This window comes from Bos indicus, chromosome 6 (assembly GCF_029378745.1).
Source record: "Bos indicus isolate NIAB-ARS_2022 breed Sahiwal x Tharparkar chromosome 6, NIAB-ARS_B.indTharparkar_mat_pri_1.0, whole genome shotgun sequence".
Taxonomy (NCBI): Eukaryota; Metazoa; Chordata; class Mammalia; order Artiodactyla; family Bovidae; genus Bos; species Bos indicus.
In genome coordinates, this window is record NC_091765.1 from 23663069 (window position 1) to 23687598 (window position 24530).

At 38.7% G+C, this 24530-nt stretch overlaps 1 protein-coding gene across 8 annotated transcripts in view; it reads right to left on the reverse strand.

Annotated features, from left to right (window-relative positions):
• The window catches only part of BANK1 (B cell scaffold protein with ankyrin repeats 1), a 319023-nt gene that overhangs the window by 209573 nt on the left and 84920 nt on the right, over positions 1-24530 (reverse strand). For all 8 annotated transcript variants that reach the window (XM_070791140.1, XM_070791144.1, XM_070791143.1 and 5 more), the window contains exons 3-4: positions 19276-19430; positions 8383-8521 (exon numbers count right to left, since the gene is read on the reverse strand). In XM_070791140.1, coding sequence (XP_070647241.1) covers positions 8383-8521; positions 19276-19430 — 294 coding nt within the window. The remainder of the gene's footprint in view (positions 1-8382; positions 8522-19275; positions 19431-24530) is intronic.

Genomic DNA, 24530 nt, shown 5'->3' on the forward strand with positions numbered 1-24530 from the left:
CATTCAGCCTTTTTGTGAACAAGCTGTTCAAAGTGACTGACGGATACACTGCATTGTAAATTCTGCTGTAACACATCAACAAATATACAGTCACCTAAGACTGCTGTGCCCTCCATGAAAGGATAACACCAAATAATCACTTCAATGGAAAGTTGTGTTTTATTGTAACAAAAGTAAACAAAATTCAGCTCTTTAAACTCATTCACAGAGCATACTTCAAAAACTCTCACTCTTTGTCACAGAGATATTTCCTAGATTCTCCTGAAAAATTGTCACCCAAATTTCTGTGGTTTGGAATAAGCCATTAAGTACAAGCCATCTGATGAAACCACTGATGAAACGTTATATTTTAAAGTTCTAAAGGTTTAAGCATTCAGTTCAGTTCAGTTCAGTTGCTCAGTCATGTCTGACTCTTTGCGACCCCATGAATCGCAGCACGCCAGGCCTCCCTGTCCATCACCAACGCCCGGAATTCACTCAAACTCATGTCCATCAAGTCGGTGATGCCATCAATCCACCTCATCCTCTTCTCCTCCTGCCCCCCAATCCCTCTGAGCATCAGGGTCTTTTCCAATTAATCAACTCTTTGCATGAGGTGGTCAAAGTACTGGAGTTTCAGCTTCAGCATCAGTCCTTCCAATGAACACCCAGGACTGATCTCCTTTAGAATGGACTGGTTGGATCTCCTTGCAGTCCAAGGGACTCTCAGGAGTCTTCTCCAACACCACTGTTCAAAAGCATCAATTCTTTGGCACTCAGCTTTCTTCACAGTCCAACTCTCACATCCATACATGACCACTGGAAAAACCATAGCCTTGACTAGACGGAACTTTGTTGGCAAAGTAATGTCTCTGCTTTTGAATACGCTATCTAGGTTGGTCTTAACTTTCCTTCCAAGGAGTAAGTGTCTTTTAATTTCATGGCTGTAATCACCATCTGAAGTGATTTTGGAGCCCAAAAAAGATAAAGTCTGACACTGTTTCCACTGTTTCCCTATCTATTTGCCGTGAAGTGATGGGACCAGCGGCCATGATCTTTGTTTTCTGAAATGTTGAGCTTTAAGCCAACTTTTTCACTCTCCTCTTTCACTTTCATCAAGAGCCTTTTTAGTTCCTCCCCACTTTCTGCCATAAGGGTGGTGTCATCTGCATATCTGAGGTGATTGATATTTCTCCCGGCAATCTTGATTCCAGCTTGTGTTTCTTCCAGCCCAGCGTTTCTCATGATGTACTCTGCATATAAGTTAAATAAGCAGGGTGACAATATACAGCCTTGACATACTCCTTTTCCTATTTGGAACCAGTCTGTTGTTCCATGTCCAGTTCTAACTGTTGCTTCCTGACCTGCATACAAATTTCTCAAGAGGCAGGTCAGGTGGTCTGGTATTCCCATCTCTTTCAGTATTTTCCACAGTTTATTGTGATCCACACAGTCAAAGGCTTTGGCTGGCATAGTTAATAAAGCAGAAATAGATGTTTTTCTGGAATTCTCTTGCTTTTTCAATGATCCAGCGGATGTTTAAGCATAAGTTTTACTTTATCTCCTGAAGAGGCTACAGGACCTCTCACAATATTGCTTAGGGAAATTTAGAGCCAAAATAGCAATCTTAGATTTAACTAGATCAAGAAGCTGAAGTTCCTCTTCTCATATTGCTTGACCAGACATTTAAACTACATTATTAAAAAAAAATGTAGAAGAGTTCTCCCTTACAAAAATAAGTATTCATTCAATAGAGAATGTAACAGAAATCTCAAAAACTGGAAGCAGTAAAGTATACCTTATCAGTTACTGTTGTGTGTGTATATAGTTAAGTGGTTCTGGAGTTATTGGAGTGAAATGAAATCAATTTCAGTAGATTTCACAAAGACGATTTTGAAAGCAAATATTGGTTTTGTTTATCAGTAAACAAATCAGGAGTTTTACAATGGGATGTTAACCTTCTGAAAAGTCAGATGATAAATCATGAAGGATACATGGTAAGAATATTGCTTAGTATAGGATATTTAAAATACTCTAATTTCTTTAGAATTTAACATGAGAATAAACTGATATATTCCTGATGTCTTGAGTCATTAGTTGACTCAAAATTTTACCATTAGATCAATTGATCATGATGTTGATTTTAGAGAAATCCTCCAAAGAGATGCCATTTGAAGTATAGCTTTTGCTGTAAATACTTTCATATCTATTGAATGTCAATCAATATTGAATTTTCAATAAATTTTATTGAATTTATTCAATCAAGACCTAATTACTGTTTCCACTGATAAATCAGAAAGAACTTTTATGGCTTCCTCTGGTACAAAGACCCTCCTTAGTAACATATTAATTGAACTGGCTTTTTCCTGACCAGTACTCTGTGGTCACTATGATGTCTACATTGTATAACTACTCAGTAAAAATAAAAACCAATTAATTTAAAGACTCAACAGAAGAGAGGGAAAGTGAGTTCTGTTGTTTACTATCTAGACAAAGTAGGCAAGTGACATTTAACACCAGAATTACACACAAATGCAGGTCAAGATCACCAAACTAAGGAAGCATATGAGGGTCAGTTATGAAGATGAAAAAGGATGTATCATGGAAGGAAAAGATGGAACTCCCTACCTCCATCAGACATAGATACATAATAAAATATACTTACAGAGGAGCAATGGTTAAAAACGAACTGTATTTAAATTTTAAATATCAAGTTCTAGGCCATTCAAGAATCTCTGACAACCATCTCTGTCTCCACTATTTAAGTGGTCTACCCTTCCAGGTGGGGCTTCCCTAGTGGTTCAGATGGTAAAGATTCTGCCTGCAATGCGGGAGACCCAAGTTTGATCCTTGGGTCAGGAAGATCCCCTGGAGAAGGGAAAGGCTACCCACTCCAGTATTCTGGCCTGGAGAATTCCATGGATGGAGGAGCCTGGTGGGCTACTGTCCAAGGAGTCACAAGAAGTCAGATGCTACTAAGTCACACACACACACACACACACACACACATATCTTTCCAGGGGAGGAACAAACTAATTTATGGGAAATATAATCCAAAGGTATTTCTGAATATCAGAACTATATTCACTATTTCCATAAAATATATATATTTCACAAATCCATTAACTTAATTGCTTTTTGCTTTCTGTTTTCCTTTGTCTGAGAAGTTGTGTTCCTTTATTAACCAAATTTAGCACTTTACAACATAGTAAACTTTGAATCAACCCACATAAAGCTTCTATAGGAACAGAAATAAACATAACACTGTTGATTGGAAATTATTATTAAATAAATATTGGTGGCTTCAAAATCTTAGTCACACCTAAAAATTACTACCAATTTAATACATGTTTAAAACCTGAATTATGATATTTAGAATAATTTCTTAACAGTTGTTACTTTTATAAGTATGTTCAGCATACTTAGCACATCCTAAAGTATTTCCTTGTTTTTTAAATGAAATATGAAATTATCATTTACATTATCCAGAACACAGCTTCTTAATTAATCAAGAAATTCTGTCTCTTTGTGGATACATTTTACATTCCTTTCAACTTTTAATTGATTGTCCCCCTGCTGTGTAAAATAATTTTCTGCCTGAGATGCAGGTACCAGAGGAATACTTTCTTCTTTCTGAGTTAAAATTATTTTATTTTTCATTTAAAGCCTTCACATGTATTTTTATAAGTTTTGGCAAAAGGGGACTCTAGAAGCTTCGAATTCCTATAACACAAAACAGTACCTGTCAGAGATGAACCTGTGGACATTATTAGGAAGGTGTGCGTTTTAGAAAGTGAAGTCACATGAGCACTTTTTCTAGAGTGGAAAGAGACCAACAGAGAGAGGCCATCTCCTGAATTTGAAACATCAGTATTCTTCAAAAGAACCCTGAGAGTAGAGAAGCATCCCTGGTATGTTTCCACTTCAAGGTTAGATCCTCCATTTTAATTTGGTATTCAAAGAAGCAGAACAAAAAAAAATTTAAATTTTAAATATGTTTAGACTAGTATTAGATGGTATGAGGTACCAATTGAGATCATTTCCTGCCCTGGAAGTCATCAGTAGGTACAAGAATTATACGTGAGATATTCAGAACCGGGAGTGCTCCTGAGCATGGTTGCCCAAGAGTGAACGGGGACAAATTTTATATCAAGGGATGTGAACACAGGAGGAGGGAGTGGGCAGTATGAGGAGTACAGTATTTATAGAGAAAGATGCTTCAATTCTCTCCCAAAAGGAAGAGAAGGAAGTTTTAAAGCCACTCAAGTTTATGAGATTTGCTAGAGGGAGAGATTGGTACTTTGTTCCTCAGCTGGATGTCTCAGTGGTGTCTCATATATTATCTCCCTTATCTCCAAACATTCTGTACATGAGTACTTAAAATACAAGTACAGAAGTTGTTTTATCCGAAAGAAAACTAGCACAGAAAGATCAAGAGACTTGTCTAAAGTTTCCCAGTAAATGGCTCAATACAGAATCAAAACAGCTCTTTTGGCCACCAGTTAAGTATTTCCTTAACTTCACTGCAGATTCTACACAGATGGCTAGCCTGCAAGAGCACACTGGGTATCCCCTCTTACTCTGCAGCTGGTGTAGAGAAAAGGGAACTCCAGTGTACAGTCAGTGCTGTCCAATCAAACTTTCCGAGATGATGGATATGTTCCAATGAAGCACCTGAAATATGCTTAGTGCAACTGATTTCTAAACTTTATTTAATTATAATAAAGTTTAAATAACCAGATGTGGCCGGTGGCTACCATATTGGCTGGTGCAGCTGCAAAACTGTTTCTCCAACTATAGTTTGTGACCCACTAGTTCATCATGGACAGAGTGGCCTGGTGGGCTGTAGTCCATTGGGTTGCTAGGAGTCGGACATGACTGAGTGACTTCACTTTATTTTTTCACTTCCATGCATTGGAGAAGGAAATGGCAACCCACTCCAGTATTCTTGCCTGGAGAATCCCAGGAACGGAGGAGCCTGGTGGGCTGCTGTCTATGGGGTCGCACAGAGTCGGACATGACTGAAGCGACTTAGCAGCAGCAGCAGCAGCAGTTCATCATGACATGAATTTAGGAGGTTCTGAATAACAGTGAAAAAAATGAAAAGAAAAAATATGTTTCTCTCTACTTACAGTACCCGTATATTCTTGCATGTTGTCTACTTTTCCATTACAACCCATAACATATTAATCATAGTTGTGTAAAATTTCCTGTCTGATAATTCCAACATTTGTGTCACACTTGTCTGGTCTGATGTGCATTTTATCACTCTGGACTATTTTGTCCTTGCTTTCTGGCATGTCTTGTAATTTCTTGTCTAAAAGCAGTATGTTGTTTGGGGTGAAAAGTGAAAGTGAAGTCTCTCAGTTGTGTCCAACTCCTTGTGACCCTATGGACTGTAGCCTACCAGGCTTCTCTGACCATGGGATTCCTCAGGCAAGAATACTGCAGTTGGTTGACATTTCCTTCTCTAGGGGATCTTCCCAACCCAGGGATTGAATCTGGGTCTACCATACTGCAGGCAGATTTTTTACTGACTGAGCCACCAGGGTTATTTGTTTGGGGTATAAGAAGTAAAATAGGTAAGGGTGTAGTGAGAGTAATCTATCTAGGAGTTAGACTGTATCTACTGTTCACTGTAGCTGTCAGTACCAAAATTTTCGACTTCCTCTCTTGTCCTTGTCTTCTCTCTTGATCTGGTGCTTCCCTAAGTACTGTTCCTCAGAAAGACACTGCAATCTTCCATTCTTTCAAGATGTAACTCACGGTCATTACACCGCTGTGGTAATCGTCAGGTTGGGCGGAGGGGAGCACTTTAATCTTATGATTCTCAATCTTTAGTGGGCCTGTGTCTTTTGCTGTGACCTCCACTAGCATTTTTGCCATGCCATAGCTTTCTTTCTCCCCCACTTAAATGAGGCAGAAAGGCTAGAGGGGGCTCCCTTCCTCAGGTAGGATGAGACTCTGGTAAAGTGTTTCCCCCTGAAAAGTAGACCTTCGTTACGGAGAACACATGGAGAGTATTTCCCCTTGATTATGCTTCCTCTGACCCAGCAGAATCTTCCAGAACTTTCTCAGATCTTCACTGTGTGAATCTGATGGGATTCCTGGAGATAAATTCCACAAAATTATAGGTGCCTCATAAGACAACTCAGTGGTAAAGAATCCATTCACCTGTCAATGCAGGAGACTCAGGAGACTCAGGTTTGATCCCTGGGTTGGGAAGATCCCCTGGAGATGGGAATGGAAGCCCACTCCAGTATTTTTGCCTTGAAAATCCCATGGACAGAGAAGCCTGGTGGGCTACGGTCCCCGGGGTCACAAAGAGTCGGACACGACTGAGCACACAGCACACATAAGATGGCAGCCTCCAGGGGTTTCTTACTTTCAAGCTAGTTCACACTTAGTCTTCAGCAATTCACGAGAATTACCATTTAGGTGTTCTTACCAGTTTATGGCTCCAGAGACTTCCGTTCCAGGGAAGCAGATCTTAGATGTCACTCTCGATTTACCTTTCTCTCCACATGTAATGGTTGTTTGCCCTCCAACTTCAGTTCTCGGAGTTCAAGAAAAGTCACTGATTTTCAGTTTGTTCAGTTTTTTCTTGTTGTAAGAATGGGAGTGGCAACTTTCAAGGTCTTTAGGTGTAATGGCTGAAACCATTAGTCTAAGTATTGCTTTTAAAACCTTTGTTTTCATTATGTATTCATGCATACATATTGTATCATAACGTAAAATGTAGTTCTTGCTAGGGTTCAAATTTTTTAAGAAACAGTACCACGAGGCAGAGAAAGTAAGACTCTGAGGCCATTTCTGCTGAACCATGTCCCATCCATAGTCCCATACTTATTCATGGAACTATCCTATATATTGTTACATAACAGGCAACATTTTGTAAGAAAATCTATCATTAATGTACAGAATACACTCGTTGAAAAAAAAGAGTTGGAGAGGTTTAATTAGCATACCTGGTAAATAATAGTTTATTTATTTTTACTATAAATTAGTTGTTCAATCACATAGATAATATTATAGTCTCATATATCTTGGAAATTATGGAATAACAGTTTTCTATTTTTCTGAAAAACATCTGAAATTTGACATTTTATTCTTTTCACTGCTCTTAGCTACTAGGTAAACTGAACATAAAATCTTAATGTGAATAATTTTATTTGACATTTTGATTTGGTATTTGGGAAGTATTACCTCAGTACTTCTTAATTTGCAATACTGATATTTCTGTAGTGATTTTAGTCTAACTAGATTTAGTTTAACTTCTAAACTAATTATAAATTACTGTTCATTAAATCATTTAAAAAATGTGACATAAGGAAGTAAGAGGCTTTGGAAGAAAAGCAAAAGAAACAGAATTCTTTCTCATTTCACTTCTGCATGTCCTTGTCCATGACAGGAAGCAGTGTCTAAGATGTTTATAAATGCTTCGCATAGAGTCTTCCCTTTCTATAATCCAACTCTGATCTAAGCTGTGTGAGGATATCCACAGAAGGGACACATACCTTACACAACACAACAGAAAAGATTTGTAAATGCTCTGTAAATGGATTTCACTAGAATTATATTCTAAAAAGAAAACAAAAAAGCTCTGGATGCGTTTGACATACTCTTTAATTTTTTACTACATTTCTGAATTCATAATAAGATTGAATATCTTTGTACTTTAAAATACTTAACATTTATAAAGTTTTATTCTCTGATTGTAAAAGGACACCATAAATTAAAAAACCAGCAAGTCCTACATTTATATCAAAACATTCAGAAATTAATATATTAGATTTTGATTTTAGTACAATTATCAAGACAAGTCTGTATATTTCACCTGCAATTTTAAATCTGATACGATTTATCATGTTGAAGCAAACTTGGATAATAAATGGTTAGGTTCATAATTTTTAAAAGGAAAAGAGGGAAGATTGTATATAGATATGGTACCAAGATGATAAAATAGGGAAAAAGAACTATGCTTTCCAAACAAGCAAAAACATACTCAGGGGCATGGCAGAAACAAAAAACAAAAAAAGAAGAAAATTACAAATGAAAATCCAAATGTTTGCTCATTCTGTTACAATAAAGCGAATGATTTTAGTTCCCTAATTTAATAGCTAACATTTAAAGTGCTCTTTGCTGACACAGTTGAAAGTACATGATATTACTGCCTGTCATTTCACCACATGGTACATAGGCTAATATCTCATAATTTACACATTCGTGCTTTGGCAAACTCAGATTAATAATAACAGCCTTGGATGTGTGAAAGCTAAACACAGGAAACACCTGCAGAACAATATTAGTTTCTGTAGAGAAGTGAAACCATTTACCAGAAATTTATTGAAAGGAACTCAGAATGATGTTTTATATTTATTAAAGCATAAAAAAATTTCTTACCTAAAGCTTTCATACTCCAGACACTTTTATTCCAGAGGGCTGGCTGTGTTCTAATGCATTTACTATTTGATGTAAATTCAACCTCCACAGCATCACTGGTTACTTCATCTCTCAAAATAATAAATATTTCACCAGGATTCTATACAATGAAAAATATAACTCAATTAGACATTTGAAAAGTTTTCATTAGCCAACCAAATACACTTATTAGTGATAAAGGACCAACATGGTAATTAGTGTAAAGAACTCGTCTGCCAGGCAGGAGACCCGGGTTCGATCTCTTGGTGGGACAGATCCCTTGAAGGAGGAAATGGCAATCCACCTCAGTATTCTTGCCTGGGAAATCCCATAGACAGAGGAGCATGATGGGCTACTGTCCATGGGGTTGCAAATGTAGGAGACAACTTAAAGCCACCACCACCATCGTGTCCACAGTTTCAGCCATCTTCATAAATGAAATATGTAAAGGTGAGTCTCACAAGATTTTAAGTTTATCAACTTATGTCTATTGAATATTTATTTTCCCCCAGCACCATATTTTGCAAATGAATCGACTGAGTTCATAGCTGCTCCCTTTTCCTTTCACCTCATCCCTGTGTGAGAGGTTCTTTGTGAAGGTGATGAGCATCACTTCACAGACCTGCAGGGAATGTAATTCAATTGCTAAAAAAATTCTTTTTTTCCCCCAAATCCCTTTCCTTCACCTTTCTAGGACTTGGTGTATTTATCTATAAATAAGAGGATCGAACATGTTTAGCTTTAAGATCTCTTATACTTTAAATATGATTAATTGGTTTAGATGTCTAATACAGTTGACCCTTGAACAACATAACTTTTAGGAGCATCTACTGGCCCTCTGCACTGTGGACAATCCATATAAGATTGATAGTACACCCTCTGCAACAGCAGTATCCTGATTCAACCAACTGCAGATCATGTTGTACTGGGGTATTTACTACTGAGAAAAATCCATGTATAAGTGGACCCATGCAATTCGAAACCCCTATTGTTCAAGTGTCAAGTGTATTGTTAATCTTACCAATAAGAGATTCTTTTGTTACTCTTTATGATGAATACCAGTGAAGGCTGTTCGGTTGACTAGAGGTTATAAATCTAAAAGTTTCAAGATTTTATTAAGGTGGAAAAGCTAGGGAAGCCCAAATCTATGTATATAAGATTCAAATTGCCAACATCTGTTGGATAATAGAAAAAGCAATAGAATTCTAGAAAAAATATATATATTTCTGCTTCATTGTCTGTATTAAAAACATTGACTGTGTGGATCACAACAAACTGTGGGGAATTCTTAAAGTGATGGGAATATCAGACTACCTTGCCCGCTTCCAGAGAAACCTGTATGCAGGTCAAGAAGAAACAGTTAGAACCAGACGTGGAATGACTGGTTCAAAATTGGGAAAGGAGTATGTCAAGGCTGTATATCGTTACCCTGCTGAGATAACTTCTTAGCAGAATACATCATATGCAATGCTGGACTGGATGAAACAGAAGCTGGAATGAAGATTTCCATGAGAAATATCAACAATCTCAGATATGCAGATGCTACCACCCTAATGGCAGAAAGCTGAAAATAAAAGAAGAGAGTGAAATATCTGGCTTAAAATTCAACATTCAGAACACTAAGATCATAGCATCCAGTCCCATCACTTCATGGCAGATAGATAGGGAAGAAATGGAAACTGACAGATTTTATTTTCTCGGGCTCCAAAATCACTGCAGAGAGTGACCGCAGCCATGAAATTAAAAGACGCTTGCTACTTGGGAGAAAAGCTATGACAAACCTAGCCAGCGTATTAAAAAGCAGAGCCATCACTTTGCTGACAAAGGTCCATATATAGTCAAAGCTATGATTTTTCCAATAGTCATGAATGGATGTGAGAGTTGGACCATAAAGAAAGCTGAGTGCTGAAGAATTGATGTTTATGAACTGTGGTGCTGGATAAGACTCTTGAGACTCCCTTGGATAGCAAGGAGATCAAACCAGTCAATCCTAAAGGAAACCAACCCTGAATATTCATTGGAAGGATTGATGCTGAAGTTGAAGTGCCAATACTTTGGCCACCTGATGGGAAGAGCTGACTCATTGGAAAAGACCCTGATGAGGGAAAGATTTAGGACAGGAAGAGAAGGGGATGACAGAGGATGAGATTGTTGGATGGCATCACAGACTCAATGGATATGAGTTTGAACAAACTTCATGAGACAGTGAAGGACAGAGAAGCCTGGTGTGATGCAGTCCAGGGGGTTGCAAAGAGTTGGATGTGACTTAGCGACTGAACAACAACTACAAAGATATAAGGGGTTATTGAAAACCCTATTTGAAAAAAAACCCTGAGAGAAAACTAAGGATAAGAAGATTGGATTTAATACAGAGAAAAGGAAGGGATAAACATCTTTTGAGCATCTGTTTTATACTGGGTTTTCCAGGTGGAACAGTGGTAAAGAATCCACCTGCCAATTCAGGAGATGTAAGAGATATGGGTTCAATCCCTGGATCAGGAAGATTTCCTGGAGGAGAAAACGACACCCCACTCCAGTATTCTTGCCTGGCAAATTCCAGGGACAGAGGAGCCTAGTGGGCTACAGTCCATGAAATCACAAAGAGTTAGACAGGACTGACTGAGGGCTAATCACTTTTTATATAAAGCCATTTCCTTTAATCCTAACCAAAACACACACACACACACACACACACACATACCTCAAAAACCAATATGGAAGGCTATTATATTTCTATTTTAAGACTAATGAATACAAAGATTTACATTCTGAAAATCAATCAGAATTATTTAAATTAAACTCTATACTACTGTTTACATGATGCTGTTTTAACCTTCAAAATAACTAAAATTAAATATATTTTATGATTATCTCAGATATCACCTTTCAAAGGCTTTCTTCAAAGTCAAACTGAATTTCAGTCTTTCACAAAATAAACAGGAATCCAATTTATATGCTCTTATAAAACTGTTTACCCAAAAGTCATTAATTTCAAAGTTCTCTTATTTAAATATTATTTCCCTAAGCATAAATCACCCACCAATAAAATTTACATTTTTAAGGCTCTGTACTACGGGGTTTTTTACAAATATGTTGATGTTAAAAAAAATCATTTCAGCTGACACACATCCACCTCTGGCATTTTTCCAGCAGAGTCTAGTGCTCCCAAGTATTTGTCTACAGGATATTCTGAACTAAATTTCTCTATATCAGTTAAATTGCACTTTGAGAAAAGATCCCATGAGTCCACCTACTGCTCTGGCTTCACACATCCGGCCTCAGGGAAATGCTTCTGTTTCTCTGCCTATGCCTCCTCATGCACTACTTCATCTGAGTCTGAGGTCAGTAACTGGAGCTCCTTCCGGTCCTCACGCCTGCCACTTCCTCTTCAGAGACCACACTTCCAAGGCAGTTCCTTAGTCCCTCACTTGCTCATGTCTGTCTCCTTATTTTGCAGCTTTAATGACTTCCCATTTTCACTCTAGCTCAAATCCAGCTTCAAAGTTCTTTGGTGTTTTCTTCTATTTGTTCATCCCTTCATGTAAAACTCTGACCTCTCGCCTTCCAAATTTAGTAAACCCGAGCATCCTCTCCTGGTGTATATTCAGCCAGCAACTCATCCTCATTCATGGGTGCTCACATGCCGTGCTGCGCTAAGTTGCTGTTGTCATATCCGACTCTTTGCGATCCTATGGACTGTAGCCTGCCAGGCTCCTCTGTCCATGGGGTTCTCCAGCAAGAATACTGCAGTGGGCTGCCATTTCCTCCTCCATGGGATCTTCCGACCCAGGGATCGAACCCATATGTCTTAAGTCTCCTGCGTTGGCAGGCGGGTTCTTTACCACTGGCGCCACCTGGGAAGCCGGGTGCTTCCACGGGCTGCTTCTTATGCACCAGATTCTCTCCCACCTTTCAACCATCTCCAGAGAAGAGGCCTAAACAAAAGATAAGCACACTGACCACCCCCAAGGAGGGACTGACATCTCATTTGTAACTGGGACAAGCTCCAAGGGCATGTAATCTCTGAAGGTGCACAGAACCTGCACTTGTTTTAATATTCTGCTATCACACCTTGAAATGCTTAATAATTAGAACTGGGGTCTCTACCTTTTCATTTTACACTGGGCCCTGCTAATTAGGAAGCCACTCCTATTTGCACATAATGTTGGCCTGCTCTTGAGTTCCTACTCTCCCTCCATCTCATACTTATCCTCTTCACCAAGGTCCAACTCAGGTTTCACGTACAACTTCCAAAGGGATCATAAAACATTTCACACGTGTACTCCTCATTTGAACCTTTCTCAGTCATGCCCTCTTAATAAGTTTTTAATGTCTGTGTTGAGGCTTCCCAGACAGATTTTAAACACCCTGAAGGTATTTTTATTTTTTATATCATTTTGGCATCTTATAAGAATTAAGTACATAAGAGGTGCTCTGGGGAACTCCCTGGTGGTTCCAGGTTAAGACTTCACCTTCCAATGCAGGGGGTGTGAGTTGGGGACTTAGGATCCCATGTGACTCGCAGCCAAAAAATAAAAATACAAGCAGTACTGTAACAAATTTAATAAAGACTTTAAAAATGGTCCAAATCAAAAAGAATCTTTAAAAAAAACTGAAAAGAGGCAATCTATATGTATTTTTACATTGAGATGGAATAAGCCTATAAAAATATGACTTTTTTTTTTTTTTTACTTTGAGCAAGCATTATTCCTTATCCCCCTCAGGACTCACAGCTTCATCTGCTTCTTGCATCTCCATGCTCAAAGGGGGCTGCTGAGGAGGGAAGGCCTGCACCCGTCCAGCCCTGTTCTTAATTATTATGAAAGTGAAAAGAGTGGAAGTGTTAGTTGCCTCAGTCGTGTCTAACTTTTTGCAGCCCCAGGGACTGTAGCTCACCAGGCTCCTCTGTCCATGGAATTCTCCAGGCAAGAATACTAGAGCAGGTTGCCATTCCCTTCAGTCCCTGCCAGACCCAGGGACTGAACCTGAGGCTCCTGCATTGCAGGCAGATTCTTAATTGTCTGAGTCATTGGGGAAGCCTTAATTATTATGGACATCTTAATTAAAGCTACAATTATATGGACATATTTAATTCAATGGAGGAAATATTAGGACACTCAAATGGTCATAAATTCAGTTTTATCAGAAGATGCTATTTTGCTCTCAATCTAACTTCTTTGTTTACCTCTTATCTGGCTCTAAGCATTCAAATTGAGAAAGAGTTATAATAATAATCACTACCAAACTCTCTAGATTTGCTGCATTGTAAACAAACCGTGAGACCTCACCAAAAGGGCTGGAACTTTGTCTGCAGTACAACACATTGGTAGTGGAGTTTCTAGATTGTCAGGGTGGGTGCCCTTCTAGACTTTAATGAATCATTAAGCACAGGTAACAAAGGATTTTGATCCTCATGGATCATATCAGCTTACTTTGACTTGTGCAACCAGATTAATGGTTCTTTTCATATATTCATAATAGGAACTAGCTCTGCAAGCACAGTTGCACAGGCATGGGCCTTATTAAGCCAGCACTGTGCAAGTCCCTAAAGCTGACCCTGACCTGACCTGTGACGACAGAGCAAGGATTAGGTCATGGCAATGGTTCCAAATTTGGCTGCTAATTCTCACCTTGGAGAATCACCTGGGAAGCTTTTAAAACTCCCAATATCCAGGCCAAAACTCAGACTATTTACATCTGAATCTCTAACAGTAGGATTCAGGCATTTTTACTTTGTAAAACCTCCCCTAATCATCCCTATATGCTGCCTAATTTGAGAAACACTTGGTTAAAGGGAAAAAAACACATTTTTGTCATTGTAAAACCTTAGCACTGAAGGGGTAATGTTCACAACATAGACATTTTAGGCAGTGACACACACAATAATCTTTTGCTGCTTTTACTATTATGTTTCAATTAAATCATAGGACCTGACTTTAAGTTAAGGTTGGTTATCAAGATCTAATGTGTGACTTGATGTCAGAAATAAGTGGGCAGTGCTGTTAAGTTTCTGTGAATTGTTTTAAACTGTGTTCAGTGCCAAGGAGTGAACAGGAAGCTGCTAATCTCAGAGGTTTTTGTAGCTTCCCCATGGGCCCTGCTAAGAGTCACACTCCTTCATATATTCTCTGAGTTTCTCTAGATTCACTGGTTATATAATCTGTGATCTGAACAGATTTGAGTTTGGAGACTCATATTATGGTTACAGACACAGACATATAACATCAGTGAAGGTCAAATAAAATGAAGGTCTTTACCAGCGGATGTGCCATGTTCTAGGACTCAGAAAAACAAGTCAATGAAATTAATATAGCTATAATTGCTGATAAAGCCCATTAAAAGGTTTTTTTGTTATGATACTATAAGTTTAAGAACTAAATTTGCTCAAAAATCAACAAGTAACCAGTCTCATCTGAACAATAGCTACGGAAGAATAACATAAACATAAAGAAATATATATAACTATATGAAAGGAAGTAAGAGGTTAGGGGTGGAGGAAAGCTGAGATTGTAGCAGATTCTACCAAAAGGAAGGGAATGCCATATTGAAGTCCTGCCTACACAGATAAGATAAGATAAAAATAAGCTCCTCTTAGCTGCTCTTTAAGATGGAAGAAGCAATAGAGAGGCCATTACTGACCCATGACTGGGGCTCCAGGAGAGGCAGGAGGCATTTAGAGCAAACCACAGTATTTCTGAAAGGGCCATTGAGGAAAACACTCAAAGGATCCCTCTTAAAGCTTCAGGTCAAATCCATTAAAAAATTATCCAGTGACTGGATTACTGCTTAGAGATGATGTTTCTCTAACAAGCAGGGCTTCCCAGGTAGCATGAGTGGTAAAGAACCCTCCTGCCAATGCAGGAGATGTAAGAGAAGTGGGTTTAATCCGTGGGCTTGGAAGATCCCCTTCCCACTCCAGTGTTCTTGTGGCAACCCACTCCAATATTCTTGCCTGGAGAATTCCATGGACAGAGGGGCCTGGCGGGCCACAGTCCATGGGGTGGCAGAGTCGGACACAACTGAAGCAACTTAGCACAGCATAGCACAGCTCTAACAAGTGATCACAGAACTGCCCAGACTGCAGACAAGGCTCTGAAGAAGAGCACTGCCTCCTTGAATGCCATTCCTAGGGGGATTTGAAGGTGACCTATTACTGAGAGGCATGAATGTATTTTCTATCCTCTGGCGCAGGATTTAACCTTGACACTACTGACATTTTGGGACCAGAGAAGTCACTGCTGTGGGCAACACCCTGTGCACTATGGGGTTTTTAGTAGCATCCCTGGCTTCTACTCAGCAGTTGCCAGGAGCAACCCCAGTTATGACAAACTTGTCTGCAGACTTTGCCAGATATCTCCTTGGGAGAGACAGCCAAATCACTCCCAGATGAGAACCATCGTTCTGAGGGAATTTTCCTGGGAAATTAATGAAATTAGGACTTTGGGGTAAATACACAGCAAAGGGAAAAGAAGCTAGCAAATAACAGACCAGGTTCAGTTCTGGTTTAGATATTATTTCAATGGGAGAATGCCTCCCAAGTGGATAATTCATCAAGAACAAAACTGGGTAAGATTACTCTGAACAATGGACTTGTTTGGAAGACTTAGAACTCACTGATTTCATATCTCTCATGATATATTACCCCATACAAGACAAAATCAAGAGGAATATGCTAGAAAAGCAAAGTATCTTGGCCCATAAAAAACAACAAAAAGCTTAACAAACACTAAAACAGAACAAAGATTGCTAATCCTAGAAAAGGGAAAAGAAGAGGCCACATTAAGCAGATTTAAACTGTTAAGACCCATTTAGGTGTTTCTTAAAAAGACAGAGAATAACTTACATAAATAGAACACTGGAGGCACATCTTCACTATTGCACAAAAAAAAAAAAAAAAAAAAACACCTGTCAAAAGAAAAAAAATGTTTTTCTGCTGTTTTTAAAGTGGCACAAATTTCAAGGTCCAGGGAAGGAACAATGCTGGGAAAGATGACTAGGCAGAAGGAATCAAAAGGGCCAGGCTCCTGGGGTAAAAGCCGCAGCAGGCTCACCTGCAGCCTCAGTTACTCCAATAAACGCCACTTCTCCAGAGCAGAGGAGGGCTCAGGGAGAGCACTTGGCTAGCGGCGGATCTACAGACTCAGGCCATTCTGCAGCAGGAGACAGCAGGAGAGAATTAAACTAATTCCCTGTTCATCAGACAGAATGAAGATGACACCAATAGACTGAATCAGTCAACTCAACAAGGGCATGCCAGAAACTTTAAAGTGTAAAGGGGAAATTCATAGAATTTGAAGATACTGGGAGCAGAAGAGGCACATCGCAAATATGACCTGGTGACTGGCAATGACAGTCTCGTAAATTTCTAGATTTTGTACAATGGCAGAGAAGTCTCAAATATCATTTCTGGAGAGAGAAAGCTATACATTTAAGTGGATTCCATTTACCCAGTAACTTGAAGACTTCTCAGAAACGAGTAAGCACAAAGGTGGAGCTTTCAGACAACTGGTATAGACTGAATGCTATCCTGGGCTTCCCAGGTGCTGCTGGTGGTAAAAGCACCCACCTCCCAGTGCAGAAGACATAAGAGATGCAGGTTCCTGGTAATCTGAAACGTGATTTTCACTTATCTTTCTTGTGGTGCATGAAAACTGGGACATGAATTTAGACTATACTAAGATCTAGGTTCTAAGAATACAAGATTTTGACTTGGATGACTATTTTTGGTCCATGGATAAGTCTGTTTCAAATTTTTAGTGTGTTCATGCTAAGTCGTTTCAGTCATGTCCAACTTTTTGCAACCCTATGGACTGTAGCACTCCAGGCTTCTCTATCCACGGGATTCTCCAGGCAAAAATACTGGACTGGGTTGTCATACACTCCTCCAGGGGATCTTTCTGACCCAGGGGTTGAACCCGTGTCTCTTATATTTCCTGAATTGCCACTTGGGAAGCTGGCTGGTGCTAAAATAGTCTTATATGAGCTTTCAACTTTTAGGATTGTTTAAAAAGTGGGGCTCCCAAGAAAGATTTGGAATTGAAATAATTTAATTCAGACTCTTCAAAGATTCTGATAGAATTATATCCATGTCAATAAATAAAAGTCCACAATTCTGCTATGGAAAGAACTCTGGTTTTCCCCAGCCACCTGAGTGCGTGATTTCTGCCTGGAGGACTGTGGGATTTAATTTTTGGATTTTGATGTCTCTGCAATTTAATCATGGAAAGGCTTTATATTGTTCAAATTTTACTGTTGCAGATATTTTTAAAAGCAGCTAGTTAGACTCATTGCATAATTCTTGGTGAGCAATTTTTAGTTCCAGAGAGTTTTTTTTTTTTTTTTTTTTACTTTGACTTTACCTACTTGAGAATAGTCCTCATTTCCCTTTTATAGTCTCTTCTACTAATTTCTGTCTCTTCCATTATTTCTCACTCAATAGGAGCCTCTGGTTCTGATTGTTTGGCCTGGTCTTCCTTCCTCAAGTAGGCTGTAATATTTCTTTGCCTGATTCCTCTGTCTCGGTTCCCTCCAACCTGTACAGTTCCGGTTCCTGGGGTCTCTAAGGGAGTGCCAAAGAAGTTTTTGTTCCTCTGGCACTGATAACATAGTAATTTAAATTGGCAATTCTCCTGCTTGTGCATGGGGTCTGGAGATGAGGGAAATAAGCTTTTCAAAATTGTACAGAACATTCTGCTTCTGCCAGGGCTGCTGGAACCATCAGGATCAGAGGATTCTCTCCCCAAATATGCCTTCCAGTAAGCAGACAAGTGAGCTTCCCTGGTAGCTCAGCTGGAAAAGAATCCGTCTGCGGTGCAGGAGATCCTGGTTTGATTCCTGGGTTGGGAAGGTCCCTTGAAGAAGGGATAGGCTACCCACTCCAGTATTCTTGGGCTTCTCTGGTGGCTCAGATGGTAAAGAATCTGCCTCCTGCAATGCAGGAGACCTGGGTTTGATCCCTGGGTTGGGAAGATCCCCTGCAGAAGGGCATGGCAACCCACTCCAGTATTCTTGCCTGGAGAATCCCCATGGGCAAAGGAGCCTGGTGGGCTATAGTCCATGGAGTTACAAAGAATTGGACATGACTGAGTGACTAAGCACGGTACAGCAAGCAGACAAGTGCAGCTCCTGCCACCTAAATACTGGCTTCTACCTGAAGGACCACTCATGCAACTCGCAAGCTTCTCCTGTATCTCTGGCTCTTTCTGCTCAAGTACACTGCAGATGTTGAGGGCCAGCATCTTTTTAGTTCCTGGAGATTACATAGCGCAAATTTTGGTCAAGCTCTAGCATGGCTTATTTTAGTGGTTCAGTCCAGTGAAGACTTAGGAAGAAGAAATGTCAGCAACATGTATCCATATAACACCTCCTGAGAAATCTACTTGCTCTAACATTATATTTTTATTCTCAAACCAGTTCTTCTACCTCTTATGATATTTCCACTTCATAATGTAGGCCTTTGACACATGTTTTATAATTGAAGATAGGTGGTCCTAAAGTATTTTCAAATTCTATTCAAGAACATATTTCCTTTCATGAAAATAAAATCCTTGATCTGGTTAATATGAATCCAACTTTGCTTTGAACAGTTTGATACACACACACACACACACATATATATATATAGCAATTGTAAATCTGTTTGCAACATATCAAGTAACATCTAATCACATGGTGCTTTCATGTATGTTTCAATATTCTATTACTCAACAAATACATATCAAATGCCTACTAACTGCCAGACATTGTTCTGCCATTCTGAGGACACAGCCAAGAACAGAGTAAACAAAACCACCTCTATATTGGAGCTTCTAGTGTTAGCCACATTCTAGTGAAATGCAGTATCCATTACAACAATAACGAGGTGTTTTTACTGACCTCACATGGAATCTCAGCAGGAAGCACCACTGCCTGTGATATGGCGCTTCCTGAAGCTTCTGATAATTCTTCAACTTCCTTTCCCTCACTGATTTGCCCAGAATGTTCCTTTCTTAGGTCTGGTGGAATAATGATCTCCAGGTAGTCCGCAGAACCTAAAGGAAAGTTCATTAATATGGATTATAATACAGCTAAGGCCACATTAAGTTCCTCCATTGTTATGAAAACTAATTGCGGAACAGTTGATTTAATTAATATATGGGACAACCAAACTGAGCTTAAGATAGTCAAAATAATTGAACCAATGTTAATAATTAAAATATTGCCTCATAATTTAACTAGTATTATAACCTTAGCTATTAAACTAAATCAAATACATATTTTCATCTACTAGGTAAATATTTTCCCCCCAAAAAATCCAAATACCACTTTATATTAAAACAGTAAATCTGAAAAACATGAAACTATCTCCTTTCAATGACTGTAAATAAGAAAATTTATTCATTTAAAATCAGAACAATTTAACTCAGAACAATTATTTACCCTTTATGTATATTTCTAATTTTTAAAAACGATAGGCATAACTAGGAGACAATCACTAAACAAACTAATTTTTCTATGAAACGTTAGTTTAATAGTGAAATATTAGTGTTCATCAAAATCCTAATGTGTCCTGTGAAAAAAGTGTCTTCAATTAAATGATATGGGTTTCTTTATGGTAGGATTATTAAGAACACTAAAATATGCTAATGTGAATTTTGAATATAAGAAGGAGAAAAGTATTCGATTGTTTAAAAATGTAACAGTAATTCAGTATTTGGTCCCAATCATTAAAAAAACTTTATTGAAGAAGAGTTGTGCGAAGAGAGATGGACAATATTTATATTGTCCAAAGTCCAAAGCATTTCCTTAGGGCACAGAACCAATATGACTGAAACCAAGGCTCTCACAACGGACACTCACAACTGTCGTCTGTCTTTGGCCAACCACAAAAGCACCCCTCAAATCCCTGAAGAAGGGTACTGGAGAAAAGGAAAACAGCTCCTGACAGCTAGAAATTGTTCTGATACCTTCTGAAGGCCTTGGTGTTGCTAGGCAGTGGCCTCCTGTCCTGTTGAACACCAACAATCTCACAGAAAATCACCACCACTAGACCACGCTGCCACCATGATGGATCCAGTCAGAGATCAGGCTACTTTGCGTTCATGTCTGAATCCAGGCAAAAACATGAACATTATCCAAACCACAACAGGAACCAAATATCCTGGATCCTGGCTCCTGTGAGTGACTGCTTCTTTACCAAGTCTAGCCTCAGCCTCCTTTCATTTTACCTTCCAGGTAGGGTAACCAACTCCTCCCAGTTTGCTTGGGATTTGGGGGAGGTTGTGTGCTGAAAATGCTGTGCCCCAGAAACCCCTCAGTTGCTGGGAGAGCTGGTTACCCAGCTTCTCAGTAAGAGTCATTAATTACGCAAACCATAAAATTACACCCGCTTTTTGACAGCAAGCAAACAATAGCAAAGCCCTGCTTCCATGAACCCTTCCTCAAATCACAATACAACCCTAAATCCGACAGTAAGTTTTTTCTTAATACATTGTTACTGAGATGCCCCATGGTTCGCCATGGTAGCCTTCAGTTCATTGCTACTAGACAAAAAAAAAGTAAATAATAGTTCAAGTACAGGTGTGTTCCAAGTTCCTCTGGCAAAAGGAAATTGACAGGATAACAAGGAAGAAGAGTCAAAGGCAATATAGATGAAGATCTATATATAGAATAAGGTGGCTAGAATTTTGGTGTCATTGCATCTCAAAAGTGAAGTCACCATTCCTATCAGAGAAGCAGAGTAAAAAAGTGATGTCCTCTGGAAAGGAGCTGTCCCCATGCTACACACTTAAGAAGACGTGTTGGTTTTGTTTTGTGTTGTTTTTCTGTCTTTTGAAATTTACAGAATAAAAAGCCTTTATTTTTCTAACAATTTAAGGCACTTCCACAAGCAGTCTCATTCTCTCTTTCTCTGTCACGCTCTTTCATACAGACCCCAAAACAGTGAAAGGTTGTATAGAACTGGTTCCATCATTTTGTGAATTGATAAAAGAACAAGAGAACTGATTTTATTTAATGTATCTTAAAAGGTATATGCTGTTCCACCGTAGCAGTATCTAGGATGTTTTCTACTAATTCATCTGTGGAATTAGGTTAGGAAGAGCTATTTTCTTTACTTTGAGGACATAATCATAGATGTTCAAAATATTTATCTCTATGAATTCTCACAGAAGATCTGTTTATAATGCAGAAAATTAGGAGCAGTCTAAGCAATAACAGACCAGATAAAAATATCTAATGTGATAAAAGGTATTGTCACTAATTAAAATTCTATCAAAGAACATTTAGCAGTAAAGAACAAGTTTATGACGTAAGTGAAAAAATTCAAGTTACAAAATTGTCAATTTTGTAGGTTCCCATTTTAGTAAAATAAGAAGTATAGGACTTCCTGTTTCGGGTTCCATATTTAAGGAGCTTTGGACATCACCACTCCATCCTAACAAACAAAAAGCTGAACAGACTAAAAATTCGACAACTCTTCTTTGATTAATTTTTTGTTTGTTTGTTTGGCTGTGCTGGGTATTCACTGCAGCGCCGGCTTTTCTCCAGTTGTGCAAGTGGGGGCTACTCTCTAGCTGTGGTGCACGGGCTCCTCGTGGTCGTGGCTTTTGAAGTGCAATTGACAAATTGCTGGACACTCAACAGAGGACAAGTCTGAGAGTTAAAATCTCCAGGAGGGTTCAGCTAAAAGCTTGGAGGGGACACATTATTTTGAGATTTAGCTCTAGGAGCTTGACCAGATTCCCACAGCAAATATTGGGGAACAGTATTTCTAAGGAAATGGAAACAACCTTAGATACTCCAGAGCACTCTAGTCTTCTTAACAAGGCCTGCCCTCAGGAAAAATTAGTTAATCAGAGCCTAATCTATTAAGGTATTTTCAGAGACGAACTGACCACAGGAAGGGAAATAACTAACTGTAGCCCACTATAACAATCCTCTCTCACCTAAAGGGAATAAACTCTTGTGAGGTTCACAGTTGAAAGGCATAGGCTTACTAAAGGACTGAGACCTAAATCACAGGTCTCTAGAAAGCCTCCTCCCCACACTTCACCACTGCATTACCAAAGGTCTATCTGCAACAGTTCTTTTTACAGAGTATATTACGTTGTGCTCTGTGTGCTATGTCCCTTCAGTTGTATCCGACTCTTCCCAACTCTATGGCTGTAGCCTGCCCTCTGCCCACGGGATTCTCCAGGCAAGAATACTGGAGTGGGCTGCCATGCCCTCCTACAGGGTATCTTCTCAACTCAGGGGTCGAACCCGTGTCTCTTATGTCTCCTGCACCAGCAGATGGGTTCTTTACCACTAGTGCCACCGGGAACCCCACATTATGTCTACTTATCAAGAAAAATTACAAGGCATACATACCAAAAGGAAGGGAGTGCAATTTGAAGAGGCCAGGGAAAAAGCATTTGTTTTCTGTTTTTGTTACCCTGTTCTTTGTTCCTGTTTTCTCTTCTGTTTTTCTGCCATTGTGTTTTATTGAACATTTTATATGATTCCATTTTTCTTCTTTTTTATTTAGCATATCAGTCATACTCAAAAACATTTTTAGTGGTGTTATCCTAGAGTTTGCAATATGCATTTACAACTAATCCAAGTCCACTTTCAAATAACATTGTACCACTTTATAGATAGTTTTAGTACCTTATAATAATAAAATGATTCCTCCTCCCTCCTATACTTTATATTACTGCTTTCATTTATGTCATTATATATAAACATACACAAGCATATATATGTAAAATTTACATCATATATTATATAAGCATACATTATTAAATACATTGTTGGTATTATTTTGAATAAACTATTATCTTCTAGATCAATCACAAATAGGAAATATATATACATATTTTTAAATTTTATCTTCAGTTATTCCTTCTTTGATGCTACAGATCTGAATTTCTGATCTATATTACTTTTCTTCTCACTAAAAAACGTCTTTTAACTTTTCTTTCAGGCAGGTCCATTGATAATAAATTTTTCAATATTTTTTCCTGAGGAAAATGTCTTATTAACAATAAGCAAGTGTAATTGGAAGTTAAAAATGGAATACCACTTACAATAGTCCTTCTAGCTTTTTCTTTGTCCCTCCTCAAAGTTAAATACTTAGGTATAAATCTAAAAAAATATGTACAATATCAATATGATGAAAACCACAAAACTCTGATAACCAAAATCAAATAAGAACTAAGTAAATGGAAAGATTTTGAACTGTGGTGTTGGAGAAGACTCTTGAGAGTCCCTTGGACTGCAAGGAGATCCAACCAGTCCATTCTGAAGGAGATCAGCCCTGGGATTTCTTTGGAAGGAATGATGCTAAAGCTGAAACTCCAGAACTTTGGCCACCTCATGCGAAGAGTTGACTCATTGGAAAAGACTCTGATGCTGGGAGGGATTGGGGGAGGGAGAAGAAGGGGAAAATAGAGGATGAGATGGCCGGATGGCATCACCGACTTGATGGATGTGAGTCTGAGTGAACTCTGGGAGTTGGTGATGGACAGGGAGGCCTGGCGTTCTGCGATTCATGGGGTCACAAAGAGTTGGACATGACTGAGTGACTGAACTGAACTGAACTGAACTGAAATGGAAAGATATTCTGTGTTCATGGATAGAAAAACTCAATAGTGTCAAGATGTCTGTTCATCCCAATTTGCTCTATAGATTCAATTCAATCACAATATCAGAAAATTACAGATATGGACAAACTGATTCTAAAGTTTATATGGAGAGGCAAGAGATCCAGAGTAGGCAGCTTATTATTGAAGGTGAAGAACGATGTTGGAAGACTGACACTACACTACTTCAATACTTACGATAAAGCTACAGTGATCAAGACAGTGTGGTCTTGGTAAAAGAATAATCAAACAGTTCAATGGAACACAATAAAGAGCCAAGAAGTAGAATCACATAGTTAACTGGTCTTTAAGCAAGGGGAAAAAATAATACAATGAGGCAAAAAAAGTCACTTCAACAAATGGAGATGGAATGACTAAATAATCACATCCAAAAAAAAAAACCATCAAGATACAAACCTTACAACAATCACAAAAATTAACTAAAGATGGATCCTAGACATAAATGTATATGAAATTATAAAACTGGATGACATTAATAACAGAAGAGAAAACCTAGATGACTTTGGG